Genomic DNA, 16,521 nt, shown 5'->3' on the forward strand with positions numbered 1-16,521 from the left:
GCAAAAAACCCAAACGAAAGTTGTAATATAAATTTGATTTCTTTGTTATTTGAAAATTTATCAGTTTTTGCATAAGATTGGAGCATTGTCATAATAATAAACTACTTGTGATTAAGAGATAATACGACCCCCTGAAGTCAAGTCTTATCACAAAAAGAAATGTTTGTCCAGCTCAAATCCAGTTCAAAACAACATAATTTGGGTTTAAGTATTTGCTTTATAACCATAGTAAACATAATATCAAAGAATCAACAGATGGTTAAGCTATAAAAAAGAGTCCAAAAGGATGTGAAAGTAATTAGTTATATGTAGTTATCTTACAATAGATTTATTGCCTGCATATCTGGGATCGGAACGAACCTTAGAACCTAATGACATCTTACAGTTTGCTGCTTATCTTCTTGCGCCTGGCAAAGGCCAAGATCTGCGAGCGATAAGTAGGCCCAGCTCGCAGCTTCTCTAGCTCGGCGCCCTCCACATTCAGAGTATCCAGCAGCTGCTGACGCCAGGGCTGCAAAAGCAGCCGCTTCGTGGCCATCAATGAGACGGATGGCAGCTTGGCATGTTGTTCCATACGCTGCCAGAACTGCTCAACATTCGACACCAGGCCGGCAATCATGCCATGCTGCAGTGCAGCCTGTGCGTCGAGGTGCTCGCCAAAGAGCAGCATTTCAGAGGCTTTGCTGCGTCCCAAAATCTGTGGCAACATCCAGCTGGCGCCGCCCTCCGCACACAGGCCCAGCTGCGAGAATGGTGTCCAGAAGCGAGCCGAGTCCGTGGCATAGACGATATCGCAGAGCATCGCAATGATGACGCCCAGGCCAATGCAATTGCCCCGGACGAGAGAGATGAGCACCTTGCGATTGAGCAGCATCTTCTTCACCAGCGATGTCATCACAAAGTTGCTCGCTTTGAAATGCACGTCCAACGCTTCGTCGCCGCTCTTCCGCTGCATCGCTAAAAGATCGCTCAAGTCATTGCCCGCTGTGAAGGCGACATCGTCGCCTGTGAGCACAACGACACTGATCTGCGAATCGGTATTGGCCAAGTCCAGGGCACGCAACAGTTCGTAGATGGTGCGACGACGCAGTGCATTCTGCAGCTGAGGGCGATTGAATTGGATAATTAAGAGAGCGCCACGGCGCGTAATTAAGAGCTCCTTGAATGTCTTCAAATTGACAACGGCCGCAGCTCCGCTCATTGTGACGTTGTAAAGCAGACTGAGGCGACCAGCATTCCATTTAATTGTCGATGCCTGCAGCTTGTAAGTGTGTGTGTGTGTGTGTGTATGCAGGGTGTATGACAAGCAGCAAGACAAGAGTCAACAAACAGGCTTCGGCAAATAGTTTCCGATTATCAGAGACATCGTTGAGGAGGTCGGCCTGCTATCGCTGCTGCTTGATCAAAGTACAACAGCAGCGCAGCCATTGAATATGCTCTCACTCTCTCCGGCACTCATACTTTACTCTCTCTCCATTCCTTTATACCGAAAGGCAACAACAAAGCCAGCCAATTGCGTGGCTTACATTTAACAACGAAGAGAGTCGCGCTTAAACACGCTTCTTTTTACAGTTGTTCTGTAATTGAAATCTACTCAACCACACCTTTCAAACGCGTTACACGCGTCTGCAATAAAGTCAAACACCCACAACTGAAGAGAGTATGCAAAAGAGTCATTACACTGCATTCACTTTTGCAATGTGTGCAAGCAGCACAGCAACAAGTGCCAGCGGCAGTCGAATGCATCCGACAGAGACAGAGATAGCAAGATGTTTTCCTGTCTTGAGCTGTTTGGACAGCTTGAAGTCTCCACTCTCCGTTGAGAACTAACATTTTGAGATAATTGAAAGCTGATTACCTTTATATAGTATAGCATTAATTAGAAGGTGTGTAGGCAATTGCAATAATTTATAAATGTTTAATTATTACAATGTATCCATGTATCTCTCCATCTCTTACAATCTTTCGCGCTCATTGCGTCGATTGACTCAGATTTGAGTGTCCTGCTTTCAGCTGGGAAAACACTTGGCGAGAGTCACGTATTATAAGCATTACTCTAATTTGAATTTAAAAACAAGGTTTTTTAACCAGCTCTCATACATCCAGGCAATCACTTCCTGCTGCTGCTGCTGCACTGCAGCATCAATGTGTGCTTACAAAACAAACAACAACGTTTATAGCTCGTTGCTCTCTCCGATTTTGTTTTCGTTTTTAGTGCTCATCGAGGTGGGAGAACTTTTTTACGCAGCTTCTCGCGTCGCTCCTTCTTCACATTGCGCCACGGTTTGGCTGCAGCTCCGGCATCGTTGGCTACCAATGTGCCATCGTTGGCCAGACGGACGTGGGGAAAGTTGGTGCGTCCCTTGACATGGGCTGTACTTGGTTTGTCGGTGAAGAACTGGTTATCCAACTCCTTGGACGAACTCTTGTCGATCTGCAAGCAGGGAAATCGATTTATTTATCAATTATAATATAATATTTATAAACTTAAAGAGAAATAAAATATTATTAAAAGTACCATAGGATCAATTTAAAAATTAAAATATTGGTTGAAATAAATAATAGAAGATATTATTTTTTATTTGAAAATATCCCAAAAATGTAAAGCAATCAAAAAGAAATGGAAATAATATAATATCATTTTAGTAATATGCTAGCATTATAGATTCATCGGTAATTATAATTTGAAAACAGGAAAAACCGTCCAATTTGAAATAGTCCCTTCTCTTTTTACTGATCTAATTCAAATATTTTTGTAAATAGATACGGCCGGACTAACTTCTTGATAAACCGTTTTTCACATACTTTTAAAAGTAAAGAGTCCACAAACAATATAATCATACAACTATAAAATTGAGTACAGAAAATGCAACTTACGCGCATAGCTCGCTGCTGTTGACTAGGCAGCTGCGACTCTTCGATGACTTTGCGCTGGCGTTCGGGAAATGTGTGATACTCGGACTGATCAACCGATGGCGGACCCAGAGCGAAGAGCAGCTTGCCATTGACATAATCCTTGAGCACATAGCGAGCCGAACGTGCCTGATCCGGCTGTCCATTCGATGTCATAAAGCCGCGATTATCTGTGCCACGAAAGTGAGCGAGAGAGGTCAATGAAAATGCGAGAGAGTAAAGCAAATTGATATCACAACTTACAGCCATAGGCAAGCAGCAGTTCCTCGGAGAATGGTGGACGATCGGGATCCTCGCCTTCCAGCGGCTTGGCTATCACAATGCCATACTTATCCTCGAGGATGTGACGCGGAATGCGCTCGCACAACAGATTGACGGCGGGCACATGATCACGCATCTGATCGATGGGCAGAATGCCATTGAGCAACATGTCCGCCTTGGTCAGCACAAAACTGGGCATCACCAGACCCGGACAATCGCACAGCAATATATCGTTCTCGAGGAAGAGCGTCTGAAAGCGTTTTGTCTTGCCGGGCGTCGCAGAAACCGAGACTTTCTTCATGGTCATCAACGAATTGATGGTACTGCTTTTGCCCACATTTGGATAACCGACCATGCCGATGGTGACATGTTGACTGCTGTTCCGGGGTCCCGTGTAGATGTGACGCAGAAAATCAATGAGTTCGAGGCGCGACAACAGATGTGCGCTGTTCTTATCACCCGGTAGACGTGGCAACTTCACCTGTTGCGACTCTGTCTTGGGCTGTATCTTGCTCTCGATGGCATCCAGTGTGTGTTCGACCGCATCCAATGAATGCTGTATATCCTCGGCAGCTTGACGCAACTCTTTTAGCTCCAGTGCTGTCGACGGTGACTCTGCAGCCAACTTGGCTGCCTCCGCCTCACGCTTCAGCTCCTCCTCCACCAGCGTGGCGGAATAGAAAGCTGTGCGTATACCTTCGCAGTCAAAGTACTGTGCCCAATGCTGACGCTGCTCCAGTGTGAGCAGATCCGATTTGTTCACCAGGATCATGTTGAGCTTCTGCCCATCGCTCACCTCGCTCACATAGCGCTCCAAGTCGACACTGCGAAAGAGCAACGGATTGCGTGCATCGACAATTTGCACCACGACATCGGAACGCTCGACAACGCGCCACAATTGACGCCAGAATTCCAAATTCTTTTCGTAGGGTGTCATCAGAATCTCTTCGTTCTCTTGCAGCAGCGCTAGATCACGACGCCAATTGAGGAAGGCTTCGTTCTCGGCGCGTTCCAAATCCTCAGCACTCGTTTCCTTTGTCCACTTGGGACGACGCGGTATCTTGAGTTGATCGATGTGCTCGGCGTGCTTCTGATGCATATGTTGCTCTTGTGTCTTGCTCAGCAAGCCGACACGCTGTTTGGGATTCACAAAGGTGATGTTCAGTTTCTCGGCCTGAAATTCTGTGCCCGCCAATTCCGCAGTGCGCAGAAAGGCGTTGAATGACGACTCCTCGGTAACAGAAGAGAGATTGAGACGACCCCAATCGTAGCCATCTTGCAGCTCCGTTGTGTGCAGCTAGAATACAAAGTTAAGACATCTCACCTGGTGAAATTGTAAATAGAGTAGAAAAGTTTTATTTACGCACCATCGTATCGTTGTCCACTTTGCGACGCGCCGTGTGGCCAAACCGATCCTTGATCAGCTGGCGTCCCAGATTGCTCCCTCCTTTGGTTTTCTTTCCCATTTTGTGTGGCACAAATTGAAATGTATTTATTCTCTACGTATTTAACAACAAAACACGTGCGTGCACTACAGCAATAGTAAACTGATGAAAAATGTCAAGTTATCGATATGTGATGTCGCAGCGATTGCTGTACGAGTGCAAGCTATCGATATTATGTACACCGATATTGCGCAATGCGCACCGATGATTTCTCATTATTCAAATTCGTTATCGTTACTCAAATTAAATTATCGTTGCTTAATATTTATGAAAATTAAATGCTAAATTGATATCGACCTAAAATGTTTAATTTCAGAGATGATGTTTTATACACCTATGACAAATTGTACAATTGGGATAGAAGTTGTTATTTTCTGGAATAATTTGTTATTTTTTCCCGAAAATTTGGGTTTTCAGCAATTAGAATTATCTTAAAAGAAAGTTGTTTAAGTTAAGAAAGTATATAAGTGTATTTAAATATATTCGATAATTGCTTTAAAAGTCAGGAGTATTTATTTGAACTTAATAAAAGTAAAATTGTTCTTAACTATATACCTGTATATTTAAGTAAAGTCAGCATTGGCAAATTTGCAAATTTACAATTGCTTGAAATGTCATGAGTATTTGAAAAGCTTTTAAATTGTTTTGTTTTTGGTACAGCATCGCAGTTTGTTCGAAGTTGTAGAGTCTTTTTGGAATGCCACCCATCACATAATGTACTTAACCACACAGGATAACTAAGACAATCAATAAAACCTCTCATCGTCCTCATCAGCATCCTCAGGCCAGACAATTGGCCAAACCGCATTCCGAGCACAATTCCCACCTAATGCCTTGCAGAATGTGTTGAAGGTGCTCGCCTTGTTGAAGCCGAGGATTTCGCGCTCCTCATAAATGCGATAGGTGAACGTGCTCTCATAGGTGCCCACAAAATGTTTGGCATATGAGCAAATCAACTGATCCACAATCGCCACTCCGCCATCCTTCAGCTGATTGCGTTGCCACTTCGACTCCGGCGTAAAGTGCACAAAGCGAAAGCGATAGAAGAGCTCCTTGAGCTCGAGCAGCTCATAGGGCGTTGCATCGCTGGCCACAAACACGGTGGTCATATTGAATGCCCTCAGCAGCTGCTTCATTTGCTGTGCGGCCGCCTTCAGCGTGGGTGTCGTTGATTCCCGTGACTTGACAAAGTCGCCTCGCCTCAGATGCGCACACAAATAATCGCCACCGCGTGCATCACGCTTGTGCCGCTCCAGCTCCCACATTGCCGGACGTTGGACGCCCGCCGTACTGTCTGTGGTGGCCAACGAAGTCAGCCGAAAATCGGCTGCCACCTGGCTGAGCTGGGGAGCGAAACGCATCGAGCGTCGTGCAAGCCAAAACTGCTCATCGCCCCAGTTGTCGTGGAGCACGGTCTCGGCACTGATCACCGCATAGACCCGCATATCGTGGGCATCCTCTGCACCCGCGGTATCCTCACGTATGGCTTCGCGCAACAGACGCTCGAGGAGTCCGGCGCTGCCCTGAAACCGCACACAATGATAGCGTCCGTGGCGCAATAGCGGCTGCTGCAGCAGCGCCCCGCCACTGAGGGATTTCTCGTTGCAGGCATCGGGCAATGGCGGCGTTGTCACACGCTCGTACTTATCGCGAAAGATGCCCTGCTCCAGCATGATCTCGTAGTGTGTGAGACGAAAGACCTGCGATACATGGACAAAGGGCGGCGATGGATGGCCAAACATGCGGTATTCGGCTAGGAACTCATCGTAGTCGAGGACGGGAGCAAAGCGACGCAAACTCTCCACGTCGAAGAAGTGACGCCAGAGCAGATTGGTCTGGGCCAGGCCGTGGGAGTGCCAGTGGTAGAGGCGTGGCCAGGGTGGCAGCACGAGACGCACGTTGCGAAAGCGCTTGTTGCGACGTTGCAGGCGACGCACAAACACCGCCATCCGAATGTAGACATCGCGTCGTAGATTGAATCCCTCCGAGATGTTCACATCGTAGAGCAGATAGACGGCTCCTCGCAGTGCCAGAATATCCGCTGGACAAGTGGCTGTCGCCTCGCCCGGCAGCTGTTCCCAGAAGAGGTGCCGTTGACAGTGGTTACTGCTGAACCTGACTCCATCGGTGCTGGTGTGGACAATGGCGACCAGGAGCGTGTGCAATAGTAGCGACAGAAGCGATAGCTGTGACCACCGCACTGGCCACCATTGTGGCATTATTTTGAGTTACTCTTCGACTACAACTAAAGCGGAAATAAGGAAAAAGGCGCTGGCTAGCTACAAAACTAAAAATCTGCGATTGTGTACTGCTCCCGATTGCGATAACGATTGTCAACAGTGCTGGAAAGTGACGAAAACCGTTAGTCAGCTGTTGAATACCGATAATAACTGCCGATTTATCTTAGTATATTATAATATCTTAAAGATACTATCTTTTATTATATTTAGTTGTATTGAATTCCGATATTAACTGCCAATCTTATCTTAGTATCTTAAAGATGCTATCTTTAATTATATATTACTTTTATTAAATGATTATTAATTTGAATTTCTAAAATAACTGCCTAATTTCTTGGAAAAACGATAATTGTGCTCAGCTGACAATATCGATAGTAGTGCCTTGGATATACCGTACAGCTGATTACCGATAACTTTGCCAGCTCAGCTGACGGTGGTTACTTTTGCCTGGTATCGATAGTTTTGCTTTGAACAACAGTTGTCTCCCATCTCGAAGCGCTACACGTGCCAAACATTTAAATTGTGCATTTAATTCGCGTTCTGTTTGCCGATTTATGACTGAAACTATTGCCTAACAACATTGCGAAATGGCCTCACAAAAGCTGGAGTACGATGCCAGCCTTGGCGGTCGTGAGACGCTGCCCAGCCATGTGGCCACATATCAATACGCTGCCGGTGCCCTGAATGAAATCAAAACACTGATCGAGGAGGCGCAACTGCCGGCGAGCAGTAAGCTCATCTTTCAAACGCTGCCCAAGCACATGCGTCGCCGTGCCATGTCCCATCACCCGAAGCGTTTGCCACGCAAATATCGTGCCGCCCACAAATCTCAAATGGGCAAGGCGGGCAATCAGCCGGTGACTAATAAGCGACCCTCGCGCAAATATCGCCGCCGTCCCAAGAATCTGATGCGTGAGTATGTGCGGCGACAGCGCAAACACCGCTGGCTGGAGACGCACATCTGGCACGCAAAACGTTTCCACATGATCGATCGCTGGGGCTACCGTTTGCCCTACGCCAGCTGTGACAAGACTTTCCGGGCTTGCTATCGGGCCAGCGGCACTCATTGCCTGCTGCAGGACATGAGCTTCTACAGCTGCGTGCAGTTGCAGGGCAGCCTAGAGCTGTTGCGTGCCGGTTTCCAGCGTCTGAGCAGCGATCGTTGTGGACTTGGCATTGCGGCCAAGACATTTGTCCAAGGGTATCGTGAGGGCAGCATCGAACTCTTTGCGGATGGCCAATATCCAGCTGGAGCGCTGCAGCGTGTGCGCTTCATGTGGCGTCGCGAAACAGCAGGCGAGAAGGCAAGTGTGCGCACCTTGTGGCTGTGGCTCCATCCGGCGGCAGCAGAGGCGACAATTGAGCAGCTCAACAGTGTGTTTCAGCTGAAGTCAGCGAAGCAGCAAACGTTGCCGTTGCCATTGCCCGAACAGGACACTGACAAATCGAAGCCGCTTCGTTTCTGGACACAAACCAAGGCTGTGGAACGTCATCGCACCTATGTGAATGCCGAGGATGCTGTGGAGCTGCTCGTGTTGGAGCAGGAACTGAATCGCTTTCGTCTCACCGGTGATAATTGCCAACGTGTGCTTGCCGCCAGTTTGCGTGCCGAGCGTCCGACGAAGCTCGAAGAGCAGGCCGCCTACTGTGAGGCTACATTGCAACTGGAGTCGCCGCAACAGGCGCCCGTCTCGAATCTAATAATGGGCTATCAAGTCACCGATCCGCGTCTACAGCGACCCAGGCAACGCAGCAAAGCAGCCAAGTCCGAGTTGCCAGCAACTGGCAGCACTTTGTGTCTGCAACAACGTCCCGTCAATCTGTCCGACAGCGGCTTGTGGGATGCGGCGGTGCGCGAGCGTCTCGGCCAGAACATGTTGACGGTGCACAAATACGAGCAGCTGCGTCAGCAAAGCGTCGTCGTGCCCGGCGAGCGTTGCGCCTTCGAGGAGCGTGTGCAGTCGTTGCCATTGTTGCTCATTCACCGTCCGGGCTGTCATGAGGGACGCCTGGGCTATGGCTCTGGCTGGGATGTGATTGCGCCTGCCGACTATGGCATGGCGCTGTGGAAGACATTCGTCATGTGGGGAGCACGCCCAGGTGGACTACGAGAGTTCGATTCGGTGGCCAGGGAGGCGGGCGTCGAGCTGCATTTGCCCGATACCATTGCAGGTGAGCATAGACTGAGCCAGAAGATGTGAATTTGCTACAAAATGATTTCAGAGATATCAGAGAAAAAGAGAGCAAGTGGGTGACTGCAATAGACAGTTAACTTTTGAATGGTTCTACTTTCAATTTTGTATATTACTATATTGATTTTTGTGTGTTGAATACCATCTACAGGGTGCGCCATCTAGACAGGACCTATTTAAATGTTTAATAACTCCGCCATTTTTCAGCCTATTTTGACAAGCCAGCCAGATTCTGAAACTTCAGCCTATGCCATTTTAGATATGAATCTACTTAATGCAAAAAATCAGGCTGAAATTGTAGCGCTGTACATCGAAAATAATCGTTCAATTGCAGAGCAAGTTCCCGGGACGCGTTGTGTCAAAAAAGGATGATTTGGAGTGGCCTCCTCGTTCGCCGAATTTGACGGCACCGGACTTTTTTCTGTGGAGCTACTTGAAGAGTAAGGTGTATGTCAGCAAACCGAAGACTATTGAACAACTAAAAGCTAATATCAAAGCGGAAATTGCTGCTATTACGCCCGAAATGTTGTCAAATACAATGCGAAATGCCCAAAAAAGGCGGATTTTTGTGTTTCTAATGAAGGCGGTCATTTGATCGATATTGTATTCTGAGTGAATTGTCATAAAATGGCATTCTATACCCTAAATGAATCTTGTTTATTTTCCAAAATGGGCTGAAAAATGGCGGAGTTATTAAACATTTAAATAGGTCCTGTCTAGATGGCGCACCCTGTATATTTTGAATCCATAATTACAAAATTTGGAGAGTGTATAGAATAGAAAGCAAAAGTTATTTTAGTGGTCTACTGAGGCATAAGCTAATCGCCAAATAGATTCAAGAACTATTTATGGATTTGGGGGCAACAATTGAAATCCTCAAATGGGAAAGGAATGCAAAACTATGTTCCTTATCTTTGATAGTACTTAACAAGTTGTACTTATCTGGGATGTGTTTATTCGCCTGTAACAAACTCAGCTTCTTTTAAATGTGAAGTTTTATAAAATATTTAATTTAATAGCAAGAGCGTAGAGAAAAGCTAAACGCCGTGTTTCTAAAACTTCCGGATTAAAGGTATTCATCGGATGAGAAATTCTTATTTTGTAATGGGAAAATCATATTATTTCCAATGTTAGTTAATTCCATCTTTCTTTACAGGCAAACAGCTTGCTGCTCTGGCGACTGCAGAGCGACGCCTGCGCTACTTTCGGCTGCCGCCCAACAAGCGCTGCAATTACCGCAAACTGTCCGTCGTCAGTCCGTTTGCAGCGCCGTGGCAGCAGCTGGTGCGCGATTGGCGTGAAGCCAGCGATGCTGCCTTCTATGTGTTGCGTGATCACCGGCTGCTGCAGAGCCTCAAGCAGTGTGTGCTCCATGGACTAGTTGATTATCCCGCCGAGGTGCCCGACGACAGTCTCATCCAGATTCGCTTGCAGCTGCATGCTCGCGGTCAACTAAAAGCAAACGCCTTGATTTGCCTGCCCACGGCACAGGATTGGCAGCGTCAGCGGCGGCAGCTGAAGCGCAACGATCTGGCACCCGTGCATCTGGAGCCACCGCTGCCCGATGCCAATGAGCGGCGACGCAAGGAGACGCGTCTGGGCCACAAGAGGCTGCTGAAGCGTTTGCGAGCGCGTCGCGTGCGCGAGAAGCGCAAATTGCAGGAGACGAGCACGCGACGTGTGCACATTCGTGCAGCGCAGACAGCGCAGCTGGTGCGTGAGCAATTCGAGCGGATGTGTCGCCTCTGGCTGCCCACGGAGCCGGCGGAGACGCGGGACAGCGTGCGACGTCAGTGCAGTCGCGAGGTGTTTGGCTATGTGACAACGGCTGGCTTCAGTTACAGCCAGGCGAAGGTATGCGGCGTTGGCTATGTGGTTGCAGCGGGACTTCGTCAGCTGCTGGCGGAGAGAGTGGACAGAGGAAACGGTGGCAAGACGCTGCTGTGTTTGGTCCGTGATGCAGATAGTTTGGTGTATCGATTCGCTCGTCTCGAAATCAGCGAGTCCGTTCTCTTCTCGCCTTGCTGAGCGACAGACACTAGGCTCTCAAAGTACTGATTACTATGTATATCTTGTATATAAATGACTTTAAGTGACTAATAAATTATAAAAAATTGAATACGCATTTAGAACACTTAATAAATATTTAAAGCAAAAATTTTGATACGATTCTAGCTTTATTTATGAAGAGTCTACAAATTGGTCAGTGGCGCCATCTATGTATCGTTCTTCTAATGACAATTTAAATTGCCAGCGCTTGAAAGTATGCTACATAAAATTATTCAATATCGAAGGATCGCACCCAGGAAGTGTGAACAAAATTTGTGATATCAAAATGAATTCATTCTTGAATCAAAAATAAATTGAATTAAGTTGTTGTTTCCCTCTTTACTAATAAAAAACACGATTTAATTTTGTTGTACATATTTTTAATACTAATTTTATTCAATTTAAAATTACTTGTATGCCATTTTCTTTTTGTGTTTTTTTTTTTTGTTTTTGTTTTTTGTTGAAGTTCTTGTTTGTTTGTCTTTGCATCAATGTCTGCATTTGTTATGTAATTCATATGTTCGTGTGAATGCGAATTTGAGTGTGGCCCTTGTTTGAGTGTTGAGCGTTTCGGGTATACTCGTGAGTGTATTCGCATTTGTTGTTGTTGTTGTTGTTGTTGTTACTTGTTTGTGGTTGTGTCTAAGATGCGACAATGATTTAAAAATTGCTTACAACTTGGTGTTGATGTTGTTGCTGTACCGAATTTCGATTTGTTTTGTTTTTATTATTATAATTATTATTTATTTATGTGTTTTTTTTTTTTATATTTTGTTTTCTGTTTTGTTTACTTTTAGCGGTTATGGGAAAATGTATATTAAATGCATGTAAATTTCGCTTAATGTTTTCCGTTTTTAATTTAATTTATTTATAAATATGTATGTATTGATTTACTTTGTTTTCTTTTCATTTTATTATTTACTGAAATCGCCTATATATATGTATATATATATATATATATATATATATATATATATATGTACTTATGTATACACGTATATGCAAATATGTATATATGTTTTTTTGTTCATTTTCGTCGTTTACTAATTATCTTCTGGGTACTGTTTTGTTGTTGTTGATGTTTCTTGTTGTTGTGCGTTAAGTTAGCCATGATAGTACTTGTTGTTGTTGTTGTTCTTGTTCTTGTTGATGTTTTCTCATACCGAATATATCATATTAACCACATATATCATATAACATATACCATATACGAGTACATTTGTTTTTTTTTGGATTTTTTTGTTTTTTTGTTTTAGATACAGTTACATAATTCCATTATGTTGTCTCGACATCGACATCGACATCGGCGTCGTCGTTCTTTGTAAAGTTCACTTATAATTATACAACTTAGTTGAAACATTCAATAATTTTATGTTGTAGTTATTAAAAATACATAAAATACGATCTTATGTTTAACTAAATATTAAAGAAAAAACAATTAGATATACGCTTCTTATATGTGTATACATATATGCATATATATTATATGTATATATATATATATATATATATGTATATATATAGATAGATATATATATTTGTAATTCGCGATCTCGATTTGAGCTCTCTTTCTGTTCTTTTGATGAAGACTCGAATAAAAAAACGAAGCACAATTAAATGTCTTCTAACTGAATCTGATTCGCCATTTTGAAATGATGCAGAATGTGTTTGTATGTGTGTGTGTACATAGCCAGCACATGTATGCGTATGTGTGTGTACATTTGTGAGTGTACGTGTATGCTACGGTACAATGAAGGAGAGCGAAAGAGAGAACAAACTGCAAGAGAGTGCGCTGAACTATCTACTTACGGCATGCGATGGCCTCTCTATACTTACTACACGCATTTCGTTACGTTACGCTACGTTACGTTACGTTACGTTTGATTTAAGATTACGAGATTTTTGAAGTACGGAGTACGAATACAATTGTATTTTGTTTTTTTGTTTTTGTTTTTTGGTTTTTGATTAGTACTTGATGTACCCAAAAAAGTATGCGTCGATTTTGGGTTCACGATTTGAATTTGGGTTTTGTTTGGGGGATTGCTTTGATCACGTATTCGTAATACACTACAAACATAGTACTATATATATGTACATATATGTAATATGTGCGTGTCTGTGAGAGTGAGAGAGTATATGAGAGCAGTACAAGAGACGGCAGTGTTTTTCTTTTTGTTTGTTTATTTGTTTGTTTGTTTTATAGAAGTCGCCAACACACAAATGTCACATCCTTGCGACCACAAATCTGATAACTTTCCGTTTCCGGTGTTGTAATGTACTTTTGCTTTTCTTTCGGTTTGCTCATCGTATCTTTCTCTTGATATACTTGTATATATGTTTTTGTATTTTTTTTGTATTTTGTTGGTCTTTGGCAAGAGTTTTGCTGTCTGTGTAACCATTTTTGTTGCATTTGTTTGGGCAGCATTTGCTGCTAAACTTTGTTGAATCCGCCTTCTTTGTCGATATAAAACTTTGAAATACTTTGAATTTGGTGGGTTAGTATACATATATTTATAGATATACGTTGCATATCTTTAAAAATGGTTCTTAACTTGTTAATTGTAAACGTTATCGGTATCGTTATCGATCTTGTTTTCTGTGCCTCCATTTTGTCATCTTCTAAATGCGCTTCGTTTTCATTGTTTGTTTGGGGGATTCTCAAGAAGAAGAAGAAGGTCTGGCAAACCATACATACATATGTATATATGTATATATACATATATATGTTAATACGACAGACAGATTACATTTGTTTGTATTATGTATATATGTATATATATGCATATATTAATCCATTTATCGTTTTGCTTTTTCTTTATATCTTGTTTTGCAGCTATTACATACATATTTGTTTTTTTAAATTATTGTAATTACTATTAAGTTTGTTGTTTCTCATTTAACATCACTACTAATAATCAAAAAATGGACATTTATAAACTTTTTATTTATATATATATATAAATATTAAAAATTGTTTTTTTTTTTTTTTTGTGTTTTACTTTTTTCATTTTTGTTTTCTTTCTGTTTGACTTTTCGTTTTCGTTTGGTTTTCCATGCTTTTTGTTTTTGTTTTGTTTTTATTTCTTTTTCTTCCCTTGAAGTGCCGCAACATGTTTTGTTTCTTTGTGTGTTTTTGCAATTTTTTTCATGTCATGGTAATTTTTTTCTTTTCATTTGTTTTAATTACATTGGGCCATGAAGTTGGTTAAACGCATTTTAAGCCGATGTTTTTTTTTTGTAAATTTTGGGTTTTTTAGTTTTGTTTTTCATTGTTTTATTGAAAATGCTAAAAGTATAAAATTCCAAAAAAGAACTGAATAAATGAAAAATATTTCCAAAGTCAATAAACAATATAATTCATCACAGTTTGTTGTTGTTGTTTGTCTTCGGCAATTGTTTCGTTTTTTTTTTTTTCGGGGGAAAAAATGAGTCGAAAACTTGCACAAAATATGCATATTTTTTTCTAGTTTAGTTCTTTTTACTTTTGGGGTTTTTGTTTGAATGAATTTTATGAATTTTCGAATTTTCGAATTCTCGCGTTTTTTTGTTTGTTTCCTTTTCCAATACATTTCATGGCATTCCATAGAGTTTTACCCGTGTCCGTCTGTCTGTGTGAACTGTATGTATGTGTGTGTGTGGTGTGTGTGTGTATGTATGTGTGTGACTGTTAATTGGCCCGAAAGTCATTGCATACTTTGCGGCGCAGTGGCCAAAAATTCAACGCGGAAAGTAAACAACCTTGTTTCAAGTTTTTTTATTCTTCTTTTTCATTTTCGACTTAATTGTTATGATTCTTTTTAATATGCAAAAACAAAAACAATTAAAAACTTTTAGTTACAAAGACATTGCAGCGCGTTAAACAATAAATATGCATAAGCAACAAAAAAAACAAAAAAAAAAAACAAACGAAAAAGGAAAGATATTTATTTCATAATTATAATCGTATAGATAGATAAATATACATAAATTAATTAATTAATATACTATGTGCTGAAATCGTAGTAAAATTAGTAGAACGAAAGCAAAAAGAAAAGCATATTAAATTGTAAATTCTATGACTTAGTTCTTAAGTTTTCCAACTGAGCTGTAAATCCCATGAAAACAGAAACCAACACAAAAAAAAATATATATAATTATAATCATAATTAAATAACAAGCAATTGTTCTCATTTCATTTTCATCATTTTCTCTTTTCGTTTCCTAACAATTTGTTTTTTTCTTTTGTTTTAGTTGTTTTTTGTTTGATTCCAAAAAGTTTCGTTTAAGTTTTGTTTGGTATTTAGCATCAATAAAGATCGTTTAATCGACGGATCGATCATTTCAATCATTTCCATTATACGCTCTAAAGTTTGGTTCTTGCTGTTCCTCAACCACACACACGCCCACCAAATTTGTTGGGGGCGTCAATGGTCCAATGTTTCGCTTTGGGAGTTAGCTCTCTTTGTTACAACTCGCATTTCATTGCATTTCATTGCATTTCATGTTTATTTTCATGTTCATTTGCATTTTCTTTTCTTGTGTTTTTCTCGCATTTTTCGAACTTAGTTAACCTATACGTATGCGTAACTAAAAAACCAAAATTTATGTTTATACATATACAATATGTTATATGTATAATATGCAATTAGAAACTAACTTTCAACTTTTTGTTTTTTGTTTCTTTTTTGTTTTTGTTTTTCATTCGTGTGTTCGGTTTGCTATAAATTTTTGTTTTTCATAGCTCTTTTTTCTTTACTTTGCTGGTTGGTTATATTGTTTGTTTGTTTTCGTTTTTTTTTTTTTGTTATATGTTTTTGTTGTTTGTTGTTTTTTTGGTGCATTTGAAAACCACCTGGGTTTTAGCAGCTCGAACAGCTCGGAGGTGGAGAGAGCGCTTACTCCAATCGCGCCTTGTAGGTGGTCTTCCAGATCTCGGCAAGTGTCACGGCGCTGTGGAAGCGATGGAAAATGCACAGGGGCAGTGTGATGCGCTGAATGATCGACCAAGGCACAAAGCCATAGAACTCCAGTTGCACCTGCATTGATTCGCATAGAGTTTGTCAATTTAATTTTAACGTTATTAACTGGTTCAATAAATTATTAAACATGCAATTTACACACGGTTCTTCACAACATTCAACTAACTAAAAGCTGTGACCAAGTATTATACTACATCGATTTCGAAACATGCATTTTAAACTCTGAGCTGTCGTTTGTCACTATAAGATACATTTCAAAATATCTTTCTATAAACATTTGTGAAGAATGAACATTCTATGAATGTATTTAATTTTGATTGAAATTAATTTTGTTTTTATATAAATTTGTCATTCTGTTAAATTTATTTGTAACGCAATCATGTTCAATGTTCTGGGATTGTTGGAAACATTTGAACATTCATTTCATTGCATTTCGTATTAATAATTCTTGATTCAAATTAAT

General features: G+C 41.7%; 5 protein-coding genes across 20 annotated transcripts in view; 1 reads left to right on the forward strand and 4 right to left on the reverse strand.

The window, feature by feature from the left end:
- Nucleotides 1-17: 17 nt before the first annotated feature.
- On the reverse strand, nt 18-1,229 carry LOC133847253 (enoyl-CoA delta isomerase 3, peroxisomal). Its single transcript, XM_062282158.1, has one exon. The coding sequence runs from the start codon at nt 1,199-1,201 to the stop codon at nt 380-382; it is 822 nt and encodes a 273-aa protein (XP_062138142.1). The 5' UTR covers nt 1,202-1,229; the 3' UTR covers nt 18-379.
- Nucleotides 1,230-1,898: 669 nt separating this feature from the next.
- Nucleotides 1,899-4,726, reverse strand: LOC133847252 (large subunit GTPase 1 homolog). Its single transcript, XM_062282157.1, has 4 exons — nt 4,542-4,726; nt 3,157-4,471; nt 2,878-3,083; nt 1,899-2,434 (listed from the first exon to the last, which is right to left on the reverse strand). The coding sequence occupies exons 1-4, from the start codon at nt 4,638-4,640 to the stop codon at nt 2,219-2,221; spliced, it is 1,836 nt and encodes a 611-aa protein (XP_062138141.1). The 5' UTR covers nt 4,641-4,726; the 3' UTR covers nt 1,899-2,218.
- Nucleotides 4,727-5,109: 383 nt separating this feature from the next.
- LOC133848268 (GDP-fucose protein O-fucosyltransferase 2) lies at nt 5,110-6,960 on the reverse strand. The gene has a single exon (XM_062283765.1). It carries the CDS (start codon nt 6,836-6,838, stop codon nt 5,366-5,368), a length of 1,473 nt encoding a protein of 490 aa, XP_062139749.1. The 5' UTR covers nt 6,839-6,960; the 3' UTR covers nt 5,110-5,365.
- Nucleotides 6,961-7,320: 360 nt separating this feature from the next.
- Nucleotides 7,321-11,174, forward strand: LOC133847024 (ribonucleases P/MRP protein subunit POP1). Its single transcript, XM_062281761.1, has 2 exons — nt 7,321-9,031; nt 10,208-11,174. The coding sequence occupies exons 1-2, from the start codon at nt 7,447-7,449 to the stop codon at nt 11,077-11,079; spliced, it is 2,457 nt and encodes an 818-aa protein (XP_062137745.1). The 5' UTR covers nt 7,321-7,446; the 3' UTR covers nt 11,080-11,174.
- Nucleotides 11,175-11,521: 347 nt separating this feature from the next.
- Nucleotides 11,522-16,521, reverse strand: part of LOC133847022 (proton channel OtopLc) — a 28,616-nt gene continuing 23,616 nt past the window's right edge. For all 16 annotated transcript variants that reach the window (XM_062281747.1, XM_062281749.1, XM_062281743.1 and 13 more), the window contains one exon: nt 11,522-16,115. In XM_062281747.1, the coding sequence (XP_062137731.1) occupies nt 15,975-16,115 (141 nt within the window). In that variant the 3' untranslated portion in view covers nt 11,522-15,974. The remainder of the gene's footprint in view (nt 16,116-16,521) is intronic.

Source organism: Drosophila sulfurigaster, chromosome X (genome assembly GCF_023558435.1).
Source record: "Drosophila sulfurigaster albostrigata strain 15112-1811.04 chromosome X, ASM2355843v2, whole genome shotgun sequence".
NCBI lineage: Eukaryota > Metazoa > Arthropoda > Insecta > Diptera > Drosophilidae > Drosophila > Drosophila sulfurigaster.

Coding starts and splice junctions, on each gene's coding strand:
- LOC133847253 (XM_062282158.1), bottom strand. CDS start 1,201: ATGAGCGGAGCTGCGGCCGTTGTCAATTTGAAGACATTCAAGGAGCTC.
- LOC133847252 (XM_062282157.1), bottom strand. CDS start 4,640: ATGGGAAAGAAAACCAAAGGAGGGAGCAATCTGGGACGCCAGCTGATC. Junction 4,472..4,541: donor AAGTGGACAACGATACGATG/GTGCGTAAATAA, acceptor TTTGTATTCTAG/CTGCACACAACGGAGCTGCA. Junction 2,435..2,877: donor AACAGCAGCGAGCTATGCGC/GTAAGTTGCATT, acceptor CCCTGCTTGCAG/ATCGACAAGAGTTCGTCCAA.
- LOC133848268 (XM_062283765.1), bottom strand. CDS start 6,838: ATGCCACAATGGTGGCCAGTGCGGTGGTCACAGCTATCGCTTCTGTCG.
- LOC133847024 (XM_062281761.1), top strand. CDS start 7,447: ATGGCCTCACAAAAGCTGGAGTACGATGCCAGCCTTGGCGGTCGTGAG. Junction 9,032..10,207: donor TTTGCCCGATACCATTGCAG/GTGAGCATAGAC, acceptor CTTTCTTTACAG/GCAAACAGCTTGCTGCTCTG.